This window comes from Micropterus dolomieu, linkage group LG19 (genome assembly GCF_021292245.1).
Source record: "Micropterus dolomieu isolate WLL.071019.BEF.003 ecotype Adirondacks linkage group LG19, ASM2129224v1, whole genome shotgun sequence".
Taxonomy (NCBI): domain Eukaryota; kingdom Metazoa; phylum Chordata; class Actinopteri; order Centrarchiformes; family Centrarchidae; genus Micropterus; species Micropterus dolomieu.
In genome coordinates, this window is record NC_060168.1 from 25,543,568 (window position 1) to 25,562,072 (window position 18,505).

Genomic DNA, 18,505 nt, shown 5'->3' on the forward strand with positions numbered 1-18,505 from the left:
TTATGAACAAGCATTGATTACATTAGATGAAGGAGTGTCTTGCTGAAAATAAAAACCTTGCACAAGTAACTTCTTTTCAGCACTAATATCAACAACAGATAGCAACAACAGTTAACATAACTACTCAAATAGAGGCAAACGTAATCAGGTAACTAAAGATTTAATTAAATGCTTTGAGTGTTTGGAGACTGCAGTCCTTTGTCATCCAAAGTTCAGTGTCTGGAACATGTCACACTTGGGTGAGACAGGGGTTTCCCTTTTTGATGTGGTAATAAAACAAAGAATAAGGTCAGTTGCCTCGGAAACGTGTGTGGGGGGGCCAGTTTTGATAGGCTGTTCGGGGAGATGCCAATGGCTGGTTCGTGTCCCTTTGTCAGTTTAACAGTCAGACCCCGCGTTATCAGCTTCGGAATCAAAAAGGTGCCAGTTTTATGGTCGGGATAGCACTTAGAGAAAGCAACTTTGACCCCTCCCCTTCTTCTCTGGGGAGGAGAAAGGAATTTAGGGTAGCTCCAAATTTATTCAATGTAAAATGCACAAATCCACACCGTTGTTCACTACATTAACTTTGCCTTGAAAAAACAAATTCTGAACTATATATCAACAACTTAAATTTCTATGATGCACATATTTTGTAAACACATTTTGTTCATCTGTTTTGAAATGAGCTTATGGGCATTTTCAATCAACATTTTCACAAAATATGTTACCGCTGTTTGAAGGACCTGACACAATTAGACTAAAACGATGTTGTAGTCTAAAATCAAAAACATCAGTCTCTCTAACAGCCATTTCAAAAACCGTATGGTAAAGTCCTCAAATCAGGAAAAACTCTGCGCTTTGTGTACACGACTTGAAATCTTTTTGTTTTATTTTTTAGTTCGAAAGCCTTTTTATTTCTCAGATACTTAAAATTGTCTCCTATTGTTAGGATAATAGATAGGGTGACATCTATCTCAGCTTAAATCACATCCTAATGTCCGACGCTCATGTGTTTCAGGATAAAACCGGAAAAAAGACCTTGGCTCACAGTTACGCACAGCTGTCACAGATAGAGAATGCAAACTCGGTTTTATCATCAATCCATTTAAACTTCTATTTTTTACGTATCACATGTGACGTATTTTGTTTATTAGCTAATAATTAAGATGTTGCAGGCAAAACACATGATCGGTCTAAGAAAGTAACACAGAAGAGGACAATACAGTAAGTAGAAATAAATATTATTACAATATAGGTGACAACAACTAACGCCACTTCCCTAGCAAAGGTTGTGATCTATAAAAAACAAACTCGTTGAAGACTTTGAAAATGTGCATCCTGTAAGTAAACTCTGAACCATGTGTACGCACATAAAGAGGAGAAATGAGAAACGGCAACTCACATGGCAGAAGGAAGAAACTGTTTGAAGTGAATAGTCCTACAACTGTGTAAAATATATCGAAATATTACCTCTGAGTAGAATAGGCTTAAAGCTTTTCTAAATAATCAGACACTTGTTTGATTGATTTTCCCTAGATGAAGATAATTTGCGAAAAAAGAAAAAAAGAACCATGACTGAGGATAATAAACACAAGCGGAGATTCTGTTTTTGCAAAATAACACCTCAAAGGTTTTGGACAGTTTAATCAGGAATCACATTAATTACTTGTATGCAGTACAATTTGTTCTCATAAATAAGGTGAACAGGAGGACAAATACAAATTACATTTAAATTGATGCCGTTTTCAATGCGTCAGTCGAGCAAATACTAGTGCATAGTTTGATACTGTATTGTTATCAGATGTTCGCGAGCCAAACGCTGTGCACCAGCGTATGGATGTGATGCGCTGTTTGTTATGGAAAATAACACTATTTCATTGTCGTTTACAACAAGTCACAGGCTATTTCTTTTAACTCATCGCCATCGTTGTTAAGTGAGTGGACTGTTTGTGTAACCTAAATACATGTTTAAACACAGGTGGAATGCATTTGGTTTACTCTCTTTTCAAACGTGGGAATCGAAATTAGCACCGGGGTCATCCCGTCTTGCGTGTGTGTGTGTCCCCTTCGGTCAGTGATGTCACTACTCAGGAGGAATGCCCCGTTCCTGCAGATCGGTTATAAAGGGCGTGGAGCTCCGGTGCCCCTTTTCTTCTCCACATAGGCCACATTTCAAGTTGATTATGATTCATAAAGGGGACATGCTTACAAGTCTGAATATTTTTTTTGGCTATTTTTGGCTTTTGGACGCACGTACACTTTTAGTGTACTGCATCCCCCACAGGTCTTTATAACCCCCTACTGCCATACAGGTGTAAAAGCAAGGTGATATTCCGCTGTTGGCTTCCAGTGGAATTTGAGGACCTTATAGCCTATCAGCTTTAAAGGCCGTCCCTCAGAAATCCCATGATGCATAGGGGTGACGGAAGTTTTGTTAAAATTTATTAAATGTTTCTGGTTAGAATATAATGTTTTATGTCGGTAATTGTCATTCCTATGACAGTTTACTATTGAAACCATGAGTGAAGGGACTGTTTTATTTGATAGCATTGTGACTGGACAAACTGTTGCTGCATGCAACTCTTATGGTTGGTTGTTCAGCTGGTTGGGAGTTATTGTTATAACGTTAATGAACATGATCTGTGGTCAAACTCCTCATAACTTAAATGAACAAATTGGGTTGAAAGCGTTTTGTTGATCTAGATATGTCACTGCAGCGCTGCAGCCCCCTGGTGGACAATGTGAAAAAAAAGACCCCTCACAGGAGCGCGGAAAGCTACCATTTATTTACTACTCACAACGTTTTAAGCTCTGACCCAATAGTGTCTTTAGTATCAAGTATCAAAACCGGTAAGTACTTAATCTTGACACAGATTCTAAGACAATACTTGATTGTATTAATAATTCTGTTGATATTTATAGGCAGCATAGTTCCTATACAGCTGACTCGTGAAAAGTAGTGAATTGTCAATATTATTAAAAAAAAAACAATCCTTGTATTCAGTATAATAGTCAATAAATTAATTTAATAATTTACTTTGTTTAACACGTGTTTAATCAAACCTTTTCAGATACACATGGCAAACGTGACACACACACACATACAGAAATACATCTCTGTCCCTGTGTTTCTGCAGAATCTTCCCACATAATAACCGCCTTATGTGCCCCACACACACACACACACACACACACACACACACACACACACACACACACACACACACACACACACACACACACACACACACACACACACAGTCCATATGAATTGCAGCACCATATGATTCAATGGTTTACTAAGAGGGTGTCTAATCAGTATAATGATTGGATATCTTGTGTGTAATCAGAGTAAGAGTGAGTCTGTGATGTGACCCCCTCACCTGGGCGCTTCTGAATGAGAGAACCATAATGCAAGTGCATCATCAGTAGCACCAGCTGAAGTGTGTCCTGTGCAGGAAGAAATGTTGCACAGAATTACGCAGATGCCCTGAGGCAATATCCGCAAATAAAATCCCCACTATCTGCTCACTGATTGACTGTGTGCTGCTTGTGTCCTTCAAAAGGAAAGACAAAATACAGGATGGTAGATGTTGTGACCTATAATATTCAGTAACTCTGCTTTTTCAAACTTGAAAGGAAAAATCCTTTCAGCAGTATCTTGCATTTATGTAAACATTTCTGATTAATATAGATAATGTGAGAATAGAATAGACATCGTAGTATCAAGGTAAGAGTATGGTAGCATAAAGAAAGGGCATATGCTTTTTTCTAGATTCACCGTTTTACAAAGATGTTCACCAATCACACAGAAGAAGCAAAGACAAGCTGTATCCCTACAAAAAAAGAAATCTCAGTAGACCATAAAATAGTAGATAAATATAAATCTCTGACACAATTGTTTATAACTTTATACAGTCAAACACGAGAATTTCCAATCTTTGCCAAAATAGCTCCTGGAATGCAATGACTATAGAAAAAAAGACCTTAGGGCCCCATAGGACAAATTAGAATTTTTTAACCATTTCCTCCAACGTTTTGATTTTATCTCTACTCTGGAAACTTCCAGCGACATTTAGAAACGCAGAAATCCTGCAATGCACTATGAGATAAGACTGCACAGTGAAGGTGTTTCTATAATGTGGCCCCTGACCCACATTAGTGCAGGGTTGGATCCTGAGAGGGGGAGGATAACAGCTAATGGTGTCTGACTCAGCATAAATCAGTGAACAGCCATTTCACAGGGGTGCTGAGGTCGCCTGTGCAATGCCATCATCCCAAGCATATGTACACAAGTGGCCCAATGTGAATCTCTAACCTACATAACACTCAAGACTATTAAATTATGATTTACTCCTCCACTATGACGACATATGAAAACATATTTGTCTTAGCTCATTTCTCATACACATACTGTTTTCAATTCCCATAACAAACTAATTTCCATATGAAATGCTATAAACATTCAGGGCTCTTCCATCCCATGATTCCACAATTTTACTTCTCAACATAGCCCGGGGCTAACTAGTAAGGGGATGAGTAGGGATGGCGCCTGTCTTTACCAGAGTGGCAAAACAGCCCTGCATGCACTGTTAATCCCCTAACATGTCTTCCTCAATTCTTTGAAATGTTTTCAGGATTCCAAAAAAAGGGCTTACATTACTTCATCTTTAACTTTACTATTAGACATATTCACGCTAATTTCAGGTATTTTTGCTAGATCTTTTGTCTGATTAATGAAGCTTTGTGTTACTTCTCTGTACACTTGGTATCCATGTGAGTGAACACTACAAGAGGATTTATCAGACAGAAATCGAGAGCTGAGAGTGGAGCTATAGTATACAGGAGATTGCAATCGCTCCCCAGGCAGGCGACTGATACCCTCCCTGGGTAATCGCTAAATTTCTGTCTCTGTATCTTTCTTTCAAACAACCTATGACTCTTTCATTTTGCTCACACTTTTTTTTTTTTTTTTTACTTCCTTTGTGTGTACCTCCCATAATTGATATGTATTATTTTCTGTTACAATTTTTAGTATGAGCATTTTTCATCAGTATGAAAAATGTGCTTTGCTTATTGTTACTTTACTTGGACGTTTGAGTTTCACTGTGCAGAATGATGTATGTGCACAATTTGACACTAGAAGGCTGATTTCACATTCATCTGCTGAAGATAGAAAGGACATTTTAGACAGAAACTATTATTCAAAGCAGAGTATTTTTATATGTGTTAAAACGTCAAATTGTAGTTGGAAGGTTTTGATACTGTGGTTGTAGTTTCCACAATAGGAATATATATTATTATTAAGCAAATGTGTTTAAGATGAGTATTTAGAGGACCAAGTAGGATCTTCAGAATGCAAGGTCGTAATAATAGCATGTGACAAACAAGTGAATGTGCAATTTAAAAGTTAGTCAGTAACATCACATTTCCGTTTAAAAAGGTGGCCATGGTTATGGCTTATTTACCTGTAATTTCCTGTTTACAATAAGTACAGCTAAGAAAACAATATAATATATGCCTCACTTGTTAAAAACTAATTATTTACTTGTAATGTTAAATAAACAAATGTATTGAGTAATAGGTTCTTAAGATTTTGTTATTTGAAAACACTAAACTCGAACCAGACAAATACATTCATATTTAGTGTGATTTAAATATTTCTTTTACTTTATAATGTTGTGACAATGCAGTCCACAAATAATGATCTTCTGCTGAAATGGGCAGACACGAGAAATAGAACTTTAATATAAAGTTTGAGGTGATTTCACAAGGAAAGCCTGACATTTACTTATTCATTGGTTCTCTTTTATTGGAAAATTAACAATAAAGATCTCTATTAACAATAAAGATCTCAAGTTTGAGTTTACATACAGAATAACAGCAATACAAATTTATATATATATGATTTTACATACTGCACAAACAGAAAACAGCCCTGGACATACAGATAGCCTTTCCTGTAAGCTCCTCTGATTTACAGTAGCCAGAAACTCTACAGAAATATGGCAGTTGATTTTGTTTTAATTGGGGCAAATTGAATCAAGCAATCATGGGTCAGTTTGCTCATCAGTGTCTTTCCCCCTGATGGGCAGAGTGGACACCCACTATCCATGTTTGATTTCAAATTATTTACAAACTAATTAGCCCAACTGCTCCAATATGGAGTGAATGTAATTAGCAAAATGATAAATTAAATCACTCAATGTTAGTGCTCACTGTACAGGAGGTCGGCTGGTTAGACTGCAACATGATCTTGAAAAACACATCGAGTGAGTGTCCTTTGAAAAAACACAGTTAAACTGTATATGACTCATTTGTATTCTTTAAATACATTCATGTGTTTTGAATTTATTTGAACGCAGGGTGTTGGGGCATGAAACATGTTCATCCGTTTAAAGATTATATAAGCAGTCAGTTCAAGTGAAAACATAAAAATCAGTGCACTAACAGTGACACTGTTTGTCACCGGTCGACTTTGTAACCACTACATTCTGTTTACACTTCGTCTCTTAAGCCATAATCCTGGCAAACTATTGGTTGTTAACATTTTGCTTTGGCTTTCATCTGAGGGGTAAGTTTGCACACCCTGAACGCTCACAAGGCACTTCTTATTTTGCCCAAGTAGTTTGAGGATTTAGATAACAACTTGGCCTCTGTGCAATCAACCAATAAAAAGCCACTTGTGAAATTGGCCTGCCTCTATCTCCTTTGGAAAGGTTTTCAGACTGTGTTTGATGTGGCCCCCAGGCACTGATCATTGCACATAATGTGATTCCTCTTCACATAGAAAAGCCTCCCTGCGTTTATGGTGGATGGCGGGAGACAGTTGCTTTCTTTACCCAGCAATTATCAACACCTCTTAAAAAGCATAATCAAAGCGTCAAATTTTGATATTTTGACTTGGAAGACTGCTTGGGAGGAAGAGCCACTTTGAAAGGCTGGAAAAGGAGGAACATTAACTCTCAGAGCTCAAGCAAAGTCAGAGGAAAAGGGCTGTGTGAGGAATAAAGCAATAATGAAAGCAACATTATGTGTAATCATGCAGAGAGAGAATGTGCAACATACTGGGTGCAGCAGTTATACAGCAAGCTCTTTTAGCATCTGACATGGCTGCCCTTACGTCAGTGAGTCCAACATATCATAATGTAATTGGTTATAATGAGGGATGAATGAGAAAGTTGAATCTTTCAGAAATTGCCAACAAGGAAGTTTAGATGACACAAAATTCCTCAAATCTATTTAAATCGGAAATAAAACCAGTTAACCACTTTGACTTATGTACAGACTTGTGCATGGTTAGTGTAAGCACTATATAGAATCACTATTATTCCCACGGGGCAATTAAAGTTTCTGTGGTCAAGAGATGGTTAATTCTTGCTTTCTGAAAATAGCAGAGGACGTGCAAAAGCACTGTGTTTGATGTCTTAATTTCCCAGATAACTACAAAATAACAGTTCGTCCTCATAAGGGTCATTGTAAGGGAAAGTTATTAAATCATCATTTTATTTTAATGAGGCTTATATCTTATAATGATGCTACCCTGAAGGAAATATGTTATTAACTTGCAGGTTAGTTCATAGTCAGATTGTGCAATTAACCCACCTTTTCAAGAGCAACGGCGAGTAATCAAATGAGATCATAATGAGAGGGAAGAGACTGTGATACTCTTTGCCTTATCCATTATTGAAAGGGTCTTTGCAAAGGGCTGTGAGGCTTTAAGTTGAGCCTACTAAGATGCAAAATTACACTGTATTTCTTTAATAAACCACTGTCAATCTAACTACTCATGCAACACAGTGCCTCCTCGGGATGTGACCTGGATAAGATGTAACAACTCAGGCTCCATCATTTTTCCAACACAAATAATTAACAGGTGAAGACAGCAGTTATGGTAGAAGCAGTAGAATAAGAAACAAGAGCAGAAGCAACCTTAATTATTCTTCATCCACAGGTGGCAGAATTGCAAATCTAAAAACACTGGGTGGTAACTGTTTCCGTTTTCATAAACTGGATTCAATGTGGCAAACTGTATAATTCATTAAGACACACACTGCAAGACCAACATGATTATAGTCACAGGATCGAGGGTTTTGGGACCTGGAGTCCTTAACAGTGAGGATCAACAGCCTCGGGGCAATAATAGGCTTCCATGCACAAATTGACCTTCTGCTTGGCTTGCCGAGCGAAGTCAAAGCTCAATTAATCCGTGTTAATTGGAGATAAACTCGGTAGATTGTGTCAGTTGCTCTTCTCTGTGTCTGATAACCCTTGGTTTGGGAAAGAGTCAAAACGGCCGCATCAAACAGTCGGATCTCGATTCATCCCACAAGAAAAGCCTCTAAGAGAAGAGAGTTAATCCTATGTTTAATAGCCATTAAATTTCTGAACTTTGGAGACAAGAAGGAAGCTTGTAAAAAAGGTAACAAAATGTGGTAATTAAATGTGTGAGGATAAAAATACAACAGTGGCAATATGAGAGTTCTTAATAAGGTCTGAGGAACAGAGTATTGTCATTTCATTACATTTATGAAGTGACATGCGAAAAAGAAAATCAACCAATTTGTCAGTTCATTAGAGAGCAATGTGTTATGCATAGAGTTTTATTGTAGTGTATTTTTCCAAGTTAAAATGACACCCACTCCACTGCCATTAGACTCATACAATAGAAACATTAATGCACCTTTATACTGATAGTGAAGTGTTGTTATTGTGCTTTTCAGTGCCACTTAAGCAGGTCAGAATGATCTCCAAAGAGAAGTCTGCGTTCTTTCACTATGACTGAACATGCTGGACAGATACTTAATTTCACATTAACAAGGGCAAAACGTCTAAATAGGTCTGAATGAGCTTCTTATCGGATAAACAAATCTAGAGCCAAATCTGGAGAGACTGCCAGGACCTCTTGTGTACTGACTTTTAAGTGACCACATGTTAGTTATTTTACGTTACGTTTTCAAAACTGCCTCAGTCAGCCAGGCTGCAGATATATCGTTCTTGGCATTTATTTAGGCCAAAAAGCAGTGCAGAGATGCTATATTTTTGTAGTATCTTTCTTAGATTGTTTGTCCATTAGAAAGCAACAAGTTTATAAAGAGACATAGGGAAATAAAAAATACATTTGCAAATGCTAATCTTGTTTCCCTCAGGCATGTCTTGGTATGCCAATAAAATGTAAAAAAATCATATGTGATCTGGGTAACTATCTAACCCAGCCCGTCATAAAGACCTACACAGACCCGTTTTATCACTATACTTCATCCACAAAACCCATTTAACTTGGAAATACATCACATTACAAAATGTGGTGGTTCTAACTGCAGTTTCACTGTGACTTTAATAAACACATTGAAGGCATCCATCTAGAAAAAATGTTTCCTCATTGTATACATTTATGTGAAAAAGTCTTGAGTATCACTGTCGGTATGAGTATGGGCCTCAAAAATCCAATTTAAATCAATTGGTCGGATTTTAAAAAACATTAAAAGAGAAGTTTTACTGTCAACTGTGCTGCTCATGTTCAATTTTATGATTTACAATAAGTGATATAAATATACAGTATATAAATATCTATCAAAATCCTGGATAAAGCCCTCGCTGCGCAGACTGTCTTCCAAGCTGACAAAGACTACGTGAAGATGAAAATCCTGCTATAATCACCATCACTTATTTCATGGGTGCGTATGTGTATTTATATTTGTATAGTAAAACTGTATATGGCTATATTATTATTTATTGTTATATACATTTATTTTTTTACATTACTCTATTCTATTATAAACTAAATTATCTGTTGTGTTCTGTGTATGTAGCATGAAGGGACTGCAAACTTTCAAAATTTTGTTGTACAACCTTGTATTGTTTAGTGATAAATAAATTACCTTGATATTTTGAAATCATACACACACAAATACCTTGGATCCACCGCTATTACTTGTAACATGGCATGGCAGCAGATAATCAATAACTGCATTGGAGCCAGAATCCCTGTCATACGAGCATTTTGTGGACATTTATATGGATGAGTGCAAGTATATTATTGATTAATTAATACAATAACAATCGGCCAATGATTGGGACAATGAGATATATGATGATACAATGTTTAAATACCACAAAGCGTGATTCAGGTTTGACATTTTTCATTTCAAATTTCAGGCAAAGCTACAGTGATAAGTCAGTGATGCCTAAAGGGATTTTCTTTTTTCCACCTGCTGCCTCCACTGAGAGATTAGCACTCCTGAAGCTGTGAGAGATGCTGTGTTTTGCTCATGGGTACAATCAGCAGTGTATGTACACGAATGCCAACAAAGAGACTTGAACCTGGGTGCTGCAGGTGTTAAAGAACTGCTCCCTAAATCATGGCAGACTGCTGCCAGGAAACGGTAAAGAAAGGATAAGAGTCAGAGAGAAAATGAGGACAGAAGTTCCTTTACCCTCCTTTCCTTAATCTTCTTTTTCCTCTAATGACTTCCTCATAAACTTGCATAACCAGCAAGACTGCCTCAAATGTTTGTCACTGATCTCTTAGTTTCACTGACCTAGACTGTATTTTTATTCAGCCTCACGTCTAAAGAGCATTTTTAAAAGGGTAAGCAGAACTGCAAGTGAATTTCTTCCTTCTCCGGCTTTGAAACGAAAAGCCTCGTGAGATAAATTGTGTGCACTGATTAAAATGCATCTGCAGCCGCCGTTAACACATTGTGTGGGCTCCTGAGAGCCCTTGTGGATTCGCACCCTCATACCCACCCCTCCGTGTCTGGACAGCCTACATCAGGTCTGAGTCAGGGGGTGTTTCATCTGTACTATGACTCAACTACAGGGACAGTTAAAGGTGGTTGGCAAACCCCTTTAGCCTAACACCCACACACCTTGTTCTGGCCTATATTTGCATCTAAATGTTTTCAGAAAACCTAAGTATACCATGTAGCATAAAGCCTGAGACTGAGACAAAAGATAGAGTGCTGCATGGTAAAAAAAAACAAAAAACAAAGGAACCATACCAACAATCAGCCATAATAAAGGAAGACATGTACTGCTGACTCCATAAATGCCTGTAGCAAAAATCTGAAAACAGCAAACAGTATTTCTGCAGCATAATGAAAGCATCATGTTTCCTATTACCAAAAGTACATCAGCTTAGACCAAGTACTGTGCTGAGAGGATGCTTTTCAGTATTACAATGAGATACTACAAACATCTCATAGTCACACTGATAAACAATGACTCCATATTCATTTAGAGCATGATAATGTAACATTTTGCAGAAGCTTAAAGAATTTATCAACCATTGTCATCCAGCACACACATGACCGACCACTGGGCAATAACTTTTTAATGCTCTTAATAACAGACAAACATATGCATTTTTCCTGTAAGTTATAGCAATTATTCATGATGTTAGCTGTAAGGAACACATGCAGCTCTAACATACCCATGTATCTCTGTGATGTCCCAACAGTATTTCAGTAGACTTGGCAGGAAATTCTGTACAAATATCTGCAAGACATCTCTCCATCTCGCCCTCTGAATCAAAATGGATTCACTACTTCTTGTTTTAAATCTCATTCTCTTGATGCTTGTTCCTTTGTGTGTCCCTCTTTGTCTTTGCCTCTCTCCCTCCTCTTTGGTTTTCTCACCCAATCAAGAGATCTGGCCTCTGACCTTGCAGCTCAATGCCATTAAACTCCTTTCAATTCTGCAGCTTGTAGCGCCTCAAATAGGTAGTCCTTAACATCTGCTTCTATATTTTCCTCTCTAATATAGTCTGAGTCATCTTCTGATGATTGATAAATAGTTGGTGAGGAAAAAATATTGAGACTTAAAAAGATACATATCATATCTAATCAAATTATTTGTCTTTACACTGGTATTTCAAACAGGCAGGGGAAAGGTAATGTAGTATTGATTGACTCCAGTTGATTTATGGTAGTGAAAGTCCTGACGGTTAGTTTTACAGTTTAAAATTTTAATCATCATTTAAACAGTGTTTGATTACCGCACTTCGAATAACTCACGGTAAATTCTGTCCAGCATCAGCCAATAAAAACAGCATGCAACCTGGGTTTGTTTTGGGTCAATGAAAACATGGCGAAAGGCTGTGAAAGAGCTCCAGAGATTTTTCAGCCAGTCTTAAGTCTGAAGTGTGGTTATATTTTGTTTTTTATAAGAGTGCTTGTCGCTGTATAGTGAATGCAGGGTAAGTTTACTTTTAGCACAATGCATGATGTTGGGACTTCGGAATGGGGAAACATGTCATGGTTTGTATAACTTGCTAACAACTTGTAAATGGAAGTTCTCAGTATTACCTTCTCTTGCAAAAACACTATGGGCCTGATTTACTAAAGGTTTGCGTGAGTAAAAACGTGTGCAAACCTGATATCACCAGCAAATCAACATGTGGGCTGATCTACTAACAATGTGCACACAGAATGACGTCTTTCAAAAGTGCAAGATAGCACCTGTTGTTCATTAAATACTTTTGCCTTAAAGAATATGCAATTTTGTGCAAAGTAGTGGGAGGGTAACATGCAAATACATTTATTTAATACACGCAAAATGATCTTCCAAGCCTAAGCGCAATTTCGTGTGAGTGCAACAGCATCTGTATTTAATACGTTTGAAAGGAAGGTGCAAACCTCCAAGTGTTGTGCAGAGATGGCTGCTGTTATTGTTGGCAGAAGGAGACACAGTCGTAATGAAAGAAAACGTAGAGAAATAAACAATAGGCCTATTAGATAATATTATTCTATAACCAATTTATTGAAATACAAATATTTTATTTTATTTATTCAGTGAAGTATATCGCTTCCTTCTCAGTATTTTTTTGTTTTTCCCCCTAGGATTAAGGGTGGTTGTACTGTACATTGTACAAACAGGAGTGAGGGAGCTTTCGTCAGAGAGGAGAAAATCGCAGTAAAGCCCATTGAGGCAAACAGTGTAGGTCCATTTCCTAAAGAATACAAAAATAAATTGTATTGGTTTAAAATACAGTATTTATGGTTTAGAAATTGTAATTGTTCCATATGGTTGTACAGTAGTAAAAAAATTACCACCCAGGACTCATGAATTATTCAGTATAAGATGTGAAAGTATCATGTTAGGATAATAAATCACATAGCTAAATATAGATGACAGATATGTTTTGTTGCTCAACTTTGGCTTGTTTTGTTTTTGGTAATACAAACTTGCCTCAGAGCTGTGGAGAGCATTTACATAACTTAATATGTGACAAACATACTGCAGAATGTATGTCACTTTGTAAATGCACCTTGTAGAGATTCATGTAGGGGAGAGCTGGGACAATTGAAACACAGATTTTTATCATTTTAAAATATAACGTTACAGACAGAAATCATTTGTTGTTGTCATCAACAACTCACGTGTGTGCTCTATCAAGAACAGGTGTTATCTTGTTAAAATGTGGAACGACTTCAGTATAATTTAACTTTGAAGGAAAGGTGCGCATTTGTCCCTACTGTGCGGGACGGATGAAACACAGGGGTGGGACGGAAGAAACACAACGATATACATTTAAATACTTTAAGTTATTCTTGTTTTTATTTAGAAAGCTTGACACTGCCCTTCTTAATGCATAACTGCAAACTCATTATGTCCTTTTTCTTAATAAAAAACATAAGTATAAATATAACTAGCTAACTAGAATATTCAACAGCTAATGCGCATTTGGATTAGATATTGGCTGCCCTTTTTATGCACATCTGCAGCCTGTTTTCCTGGTCTACTGTGAAGACCCTGTTATTTGGCTGTGAGTATCCTGGTGATCCAGCCTGCAGCCTAGTGGACTCTGCCCCCCCTCCCGCCGTATCTAAATAAGGTAGAATGGCTGCGAGTCGGGACGATTGAAAAACCAGACAATGACTCCTGACGTTATAACTTCCCTAGCTTCTAAACTGTAAAACTTTGACATTTAAAACTTCAGGATGTGTTAAAGTACTAACTAATCTTTTATGTGATCATGACCATGACACATGGAACAATACACACAACTCGTCATTCAAAAAAAAGATCGCTTGAGTGAATTTACTTTCCTTGATTGAAAACAGCTTCTTCCGTATAACTCTGTGAAAGTGTGACGTATCCACCTGATTTTTTCCTGTTCTGTTAAGTACTGTGGACTGTATGTGCTGAGGTAGTTTGGCAAATCAGACGTGTATGGTCTCCGAGAAAATCGCTGTGTTTCATTCGTCCCGCATTTCAATCGTCCCAGCTCTCCCCTACATGTTCCTGAGAAGGGTACCTTTGGCATCAAATAACTACGGTTTGTCACTTTTTCTGAAAGCATTGATATTGGATGCCCTGAGATGAGAATGGTACATCGGGATGGACGATGGCATTGGGGGAGCGTGCACACACGCGCGCGGGGGATAGCGGTTGTCTTATGTGCATGTGTTCACTCGCACAGACTTTACCCGGTTAAAAACTTGGCATCCTATGACGTTACAAGTCGCGGTGGAAATTTTACAAGCACGGAGTAGGTAAAGCAGCATTGAACAGACAGGGTGCAGATGTTGGTTTCGGTTGTTTGATAGGTTGCGTCATTAACAAGACTACAAGCGGCTCACCTGTTGCCATGATAACGGATCACGGGAGGAAAAATATGGATAGAAGGCGAGTTCTTTGTCTTTTAGGCGACTTTATAAAATGTACTGCTGATGGAGCAAGTGGAGTAGACGGGAGAGACAAGCAGGTGTGTTTATCTGAGGTGTAGGCGTCTTGTGTGTCTGTGTGTCTGAGTGTGGGGAGAAGAGAATTCCGAGGAAGGTGCAAAGCATATTTCTATTTATTTATAATAATAATAAATGTTCGTAATGATTACAAACTGCGTTCACATGGCAGTATTATGTGAAAAATTTAGATTTATTTTGCCGGGGGGCGGGGTTTTACAACCACAATGCCTGCTCAACCATCCACCATCTGTCGGCCATCGCCGATGCATCGTCTATTGGCCCAACCCTAATAGACAGCCAAGTCCACTCAACTTTCCTGTTCTGATCTGATGTTACTCGTTCAGTCAGGTGAAATAACAAAGCAATTGCAAATATGTTACGATAGTTGTGAGATGAAGTATTACAGTGTTAATGTCATAAATAGGCCTACTAATGTTTATGCTGCAGGTTGCACTCCATTACATATTATTGCTATGGACACAAATTTAGCAAACGTTTTTTGAATGGCAAAATGTAAATGAAACATTGCTGCTGATTCAAGTAAAACACTGCATTTACATAAAAGCATGCAACATTGCCTCAAGACCTCACAGTATGATCACTATCAAGGGGAATTCACAAAGCAGGGCTAATCTGACTACAGTTACAGCTAAAGGGTTAATACATGCTCAGGGTACAAATCTAAGCAGGCGTTTGACTGTCTTTACAGCTTATCCGCCATCCAACATGGTTCTCCCATGGGATTATAGTCCATGCAAGGATCACAAAGCCTTATTGGATATTGATTAGGTCACGTGATTCAGATGTTGTAGAACAACAGGAACAAAATCAAATAAAAGGAACAGCTGGTGGCAAAAGATAATGTCCAAAATGACCATCCTGCTTATTCTAGTCTGGAATGTCTCAGTCAATATTGCATTTATGGTGCTTCATGCTGTTCACTTTCACTTCAAACACTGTGGAATAGGATTCCTAAAGCTCATGTCAAGTTTAGATTATCAGTGAAATTGTTTGTCATTACATACAGGTAGCTTCTATCATTTATCATTACTTTCAGACAGATTAAAAGACATGACAAATTATGGCTTGCTATTGACCCACATATATTTATCCTTAGTTTTGTCACCTTTATTTATACTTTGTCTAGTCTGTCACATTGTAACTATAGCCTGACTGAAATGATTAAAAAAACACAGATTTAAGGAAATGTATTATCAGCCAATATAAACTTTTATTTTGTCAAACTTCCAAATATCTGCATTGACATGAGCCAGAGAGTCTCAGTTGGGACTCAATCTGAGACATAGTTAATTTTATAAATCTACTGATGTAGTCTACCAAATACCAGTTTCTGTGTAGGAATTTGTGTAGGGGAGGAAAGAATGAGAGCTGTCAATTAATCAATTCTAGAAAATTACAACAATAACTCTCACACATTTTTGGTTGTGGACTGTTGATTGGACAAAACAAGACTGGTGAAGATATCACCTTGAGCGCTGTGAAAGTGTGATGGCCATTTATTATTGTTTTCTGATGTTTTATAGACCTACCATTTTATCAGTTCATCAAGAAAATAATCAACAGATTAATTGATAATGAAATGAGAATTTAATAATTGGCATCTGAAAAAAAGAAAGAACAATATCCTTCATGTACATGCATCTCTACAAACTGCATTTCCAAAGTGACATACATTCTCCAGTATGTTTGTCACATATTAAGTCATTTGAATGCTCTCCATACTACAGTAATGAGTGACAGTTCCCCAGGTCTGAGGCAAGTTTAATGTATTACCAAAAACCAAAACAAGCCAAAGTTGAGCAACAAAACACATCTGTCATCTATTTTTAGCTGTGTGATTAATTATCCTACCATGATACTTTCACAACTTATACTGAATAATTCATGAGTCCTGGGTGGTCTCTATGTATTATACAGCTCTCACTTGGAACAACATGAGGATGCAAGTGGTGGGAGTGAAATGAAAACAAAACACAAAAAAAACCCCGGATCTTTGGATTTGAAGACTGATCTGTCAGGGCTGCTCGTCACAAGCAATAGCCACCGGCTGCATTCTGTCAAATGTGCGTGAGAAGGATTGTGTTTGCTTTGCCGTTGGGTGCTCAGGTAATGTCACTGCTTAAACAATGTTGACTTGTGAAAACAGTACAAAACAATGTAGCTAGAATTTAATCAAAATAAACATGTTCAAGTTTAATTACATTGCATTCTCTGTTGCAGATTGCCTCCAGTACAAACACTAGAATAAGATTACCAGACACAGTTCAAGCAACTTTGGAAATATTCAAATTAGAGAAGTTTGTGAAAGTGCAATACTGTAAAAAAAAACTCAGCTCTGCTAAATTACTTTTGTTTCAAAGTATCTAAGTTTGATACAAATGGTCTTCCTCAGGTGGCTGTCACCTTCATGGTAAACTGAAACACATTTCCTGCTCCGTTGGCTCCCTTGGGTGTTGAGTGAATGAGTCAGGGGACACCCTCAGTACTAATCACTGAACTCACACTCAGCCCCTCTAGGAGCTCACAGAGTTTTTGTGATTATAGCAGCGGCCAAAATGACTGAATTCTCATCAGTTTTTCTTAAATAAAGAAGATTAAATATTTGGCCATTTTTTGTGCAATAATAAAGTTTAATAACTGCAAGTCAGCTGTAAAAAACTGTGATTGTATTAAGATGTCACTGATCATAACACAAAAATTCCAGTGCGAGTAAAAATTAGATAGATAAGCATACCTATTTGCAACAAAAACTTAATAATAAATATGCAAATCTGATCATTTCTTCACTGAAAGTGCATTTAGAGCTTGAAAACTACCATTTTCTCACAGTTAATGTTACAGCTAGTACCACGGAGGCGATTATGTATATAGTTTATCAAATAAACAGTCCAAAATGGCCTCCTTTTTCTTTCACTTCCTCCTTTTCTCCATTTCATTGTGTCTACTTGTAGTTGCTTTTATAGTGAAGGAGGGACAGTGAGAAAGCATTTGGATTCACCCAGGGACTCTGTAGCTCAATACACAGCAGCAGTGTAGCTAACAATAGCCCTGGGTGATTGGTTCAAGCACTAGGAATAGGGTGGTGTTAGATCAAATCCCCCTAACATACACACAACAGTTAAATATCAATCAAGGGTTTACCAAAAGGATATATATTTGCTTTGCTGCTTTGCCTAAAATCCAGAGACATAACTTGAATACAGTAAGAAAAAACTGTTATCATATACAATTACCTGCAAAAACCCTGCATCAATCAATCCACTTCTGTTACTATCTATCAGCAGAGGAGTAGAGATAATTTGCTGACCAATTTTGCTAAGGAAAGAGATTTGGAGACACACACCTTAACAACCCTGTATTTTTACAGAATATACTTAGTGGATTTTTTTTGACTTCTCACATCCACTTCCTCACATTAAAAGTTTGTTGCCACCTGGAGACCTTGGAAGGGTTTCATCAAGGGTCTGTTTGCTGAAGATAAGCCCCAAATGAAACTCTCCTGCAGACAGAACCTTTTGCAAAGAAATCATTAACATGGCCATTTCTCATAGCACTTTACCAATTTCCCCCATCGTTTTCAGCAACCTGAACACTTGACAGTGTCTACTTAACTTAATGACTTTCTTGACTGCTTCCAGGTAAGTGATTGGAAAGTGTATAATCTTTTAAGAGGGCTGAAAGGTAATGCTTAGAGGGGGAATGGCTAATAATGTTTTATTATGAAAACAGATTAAATTAATCTTTGGATTAATCAGTTGCTCTATGGACTACGTTGCAAAAATCTTATTATACTCTTCTCACAATACTGCAGT

General features: G+C 37.5%; 1 protein-coding gene across 10 annotated transcripts in view; it reads right to left on the reverse strand.

The window, feature by feature from the left end:
* lingo2 (leucine rich repeat and Ig domain containing 2) overlaps positions 1 to 18,505 on the reverse strand; it is a 241,994-nt gene that overhangs the window by 12,836 nt on the left and 210,653 nt on the right. Inside the window, exon 1 of one of the 10 annotated variants that reach the window (XM_046030907.1) lies at positions 3,366 to 3,395. The exons of the other annotated variants lie outside the window; for them this stretch is intronic. Coding sequence (XP_045886863.1) covers positions 3,366 to 3,392 — 27 coding nt within the window. The 5' untranslated portion in view covers positions 3,393 to 3,395. Of the gene's footprint in view, positions 1 to 3,365; positions 3,396 to 18,505 lie in introns of those variants that run through there. 10 annotated transcript variants of the gene reach the window in all.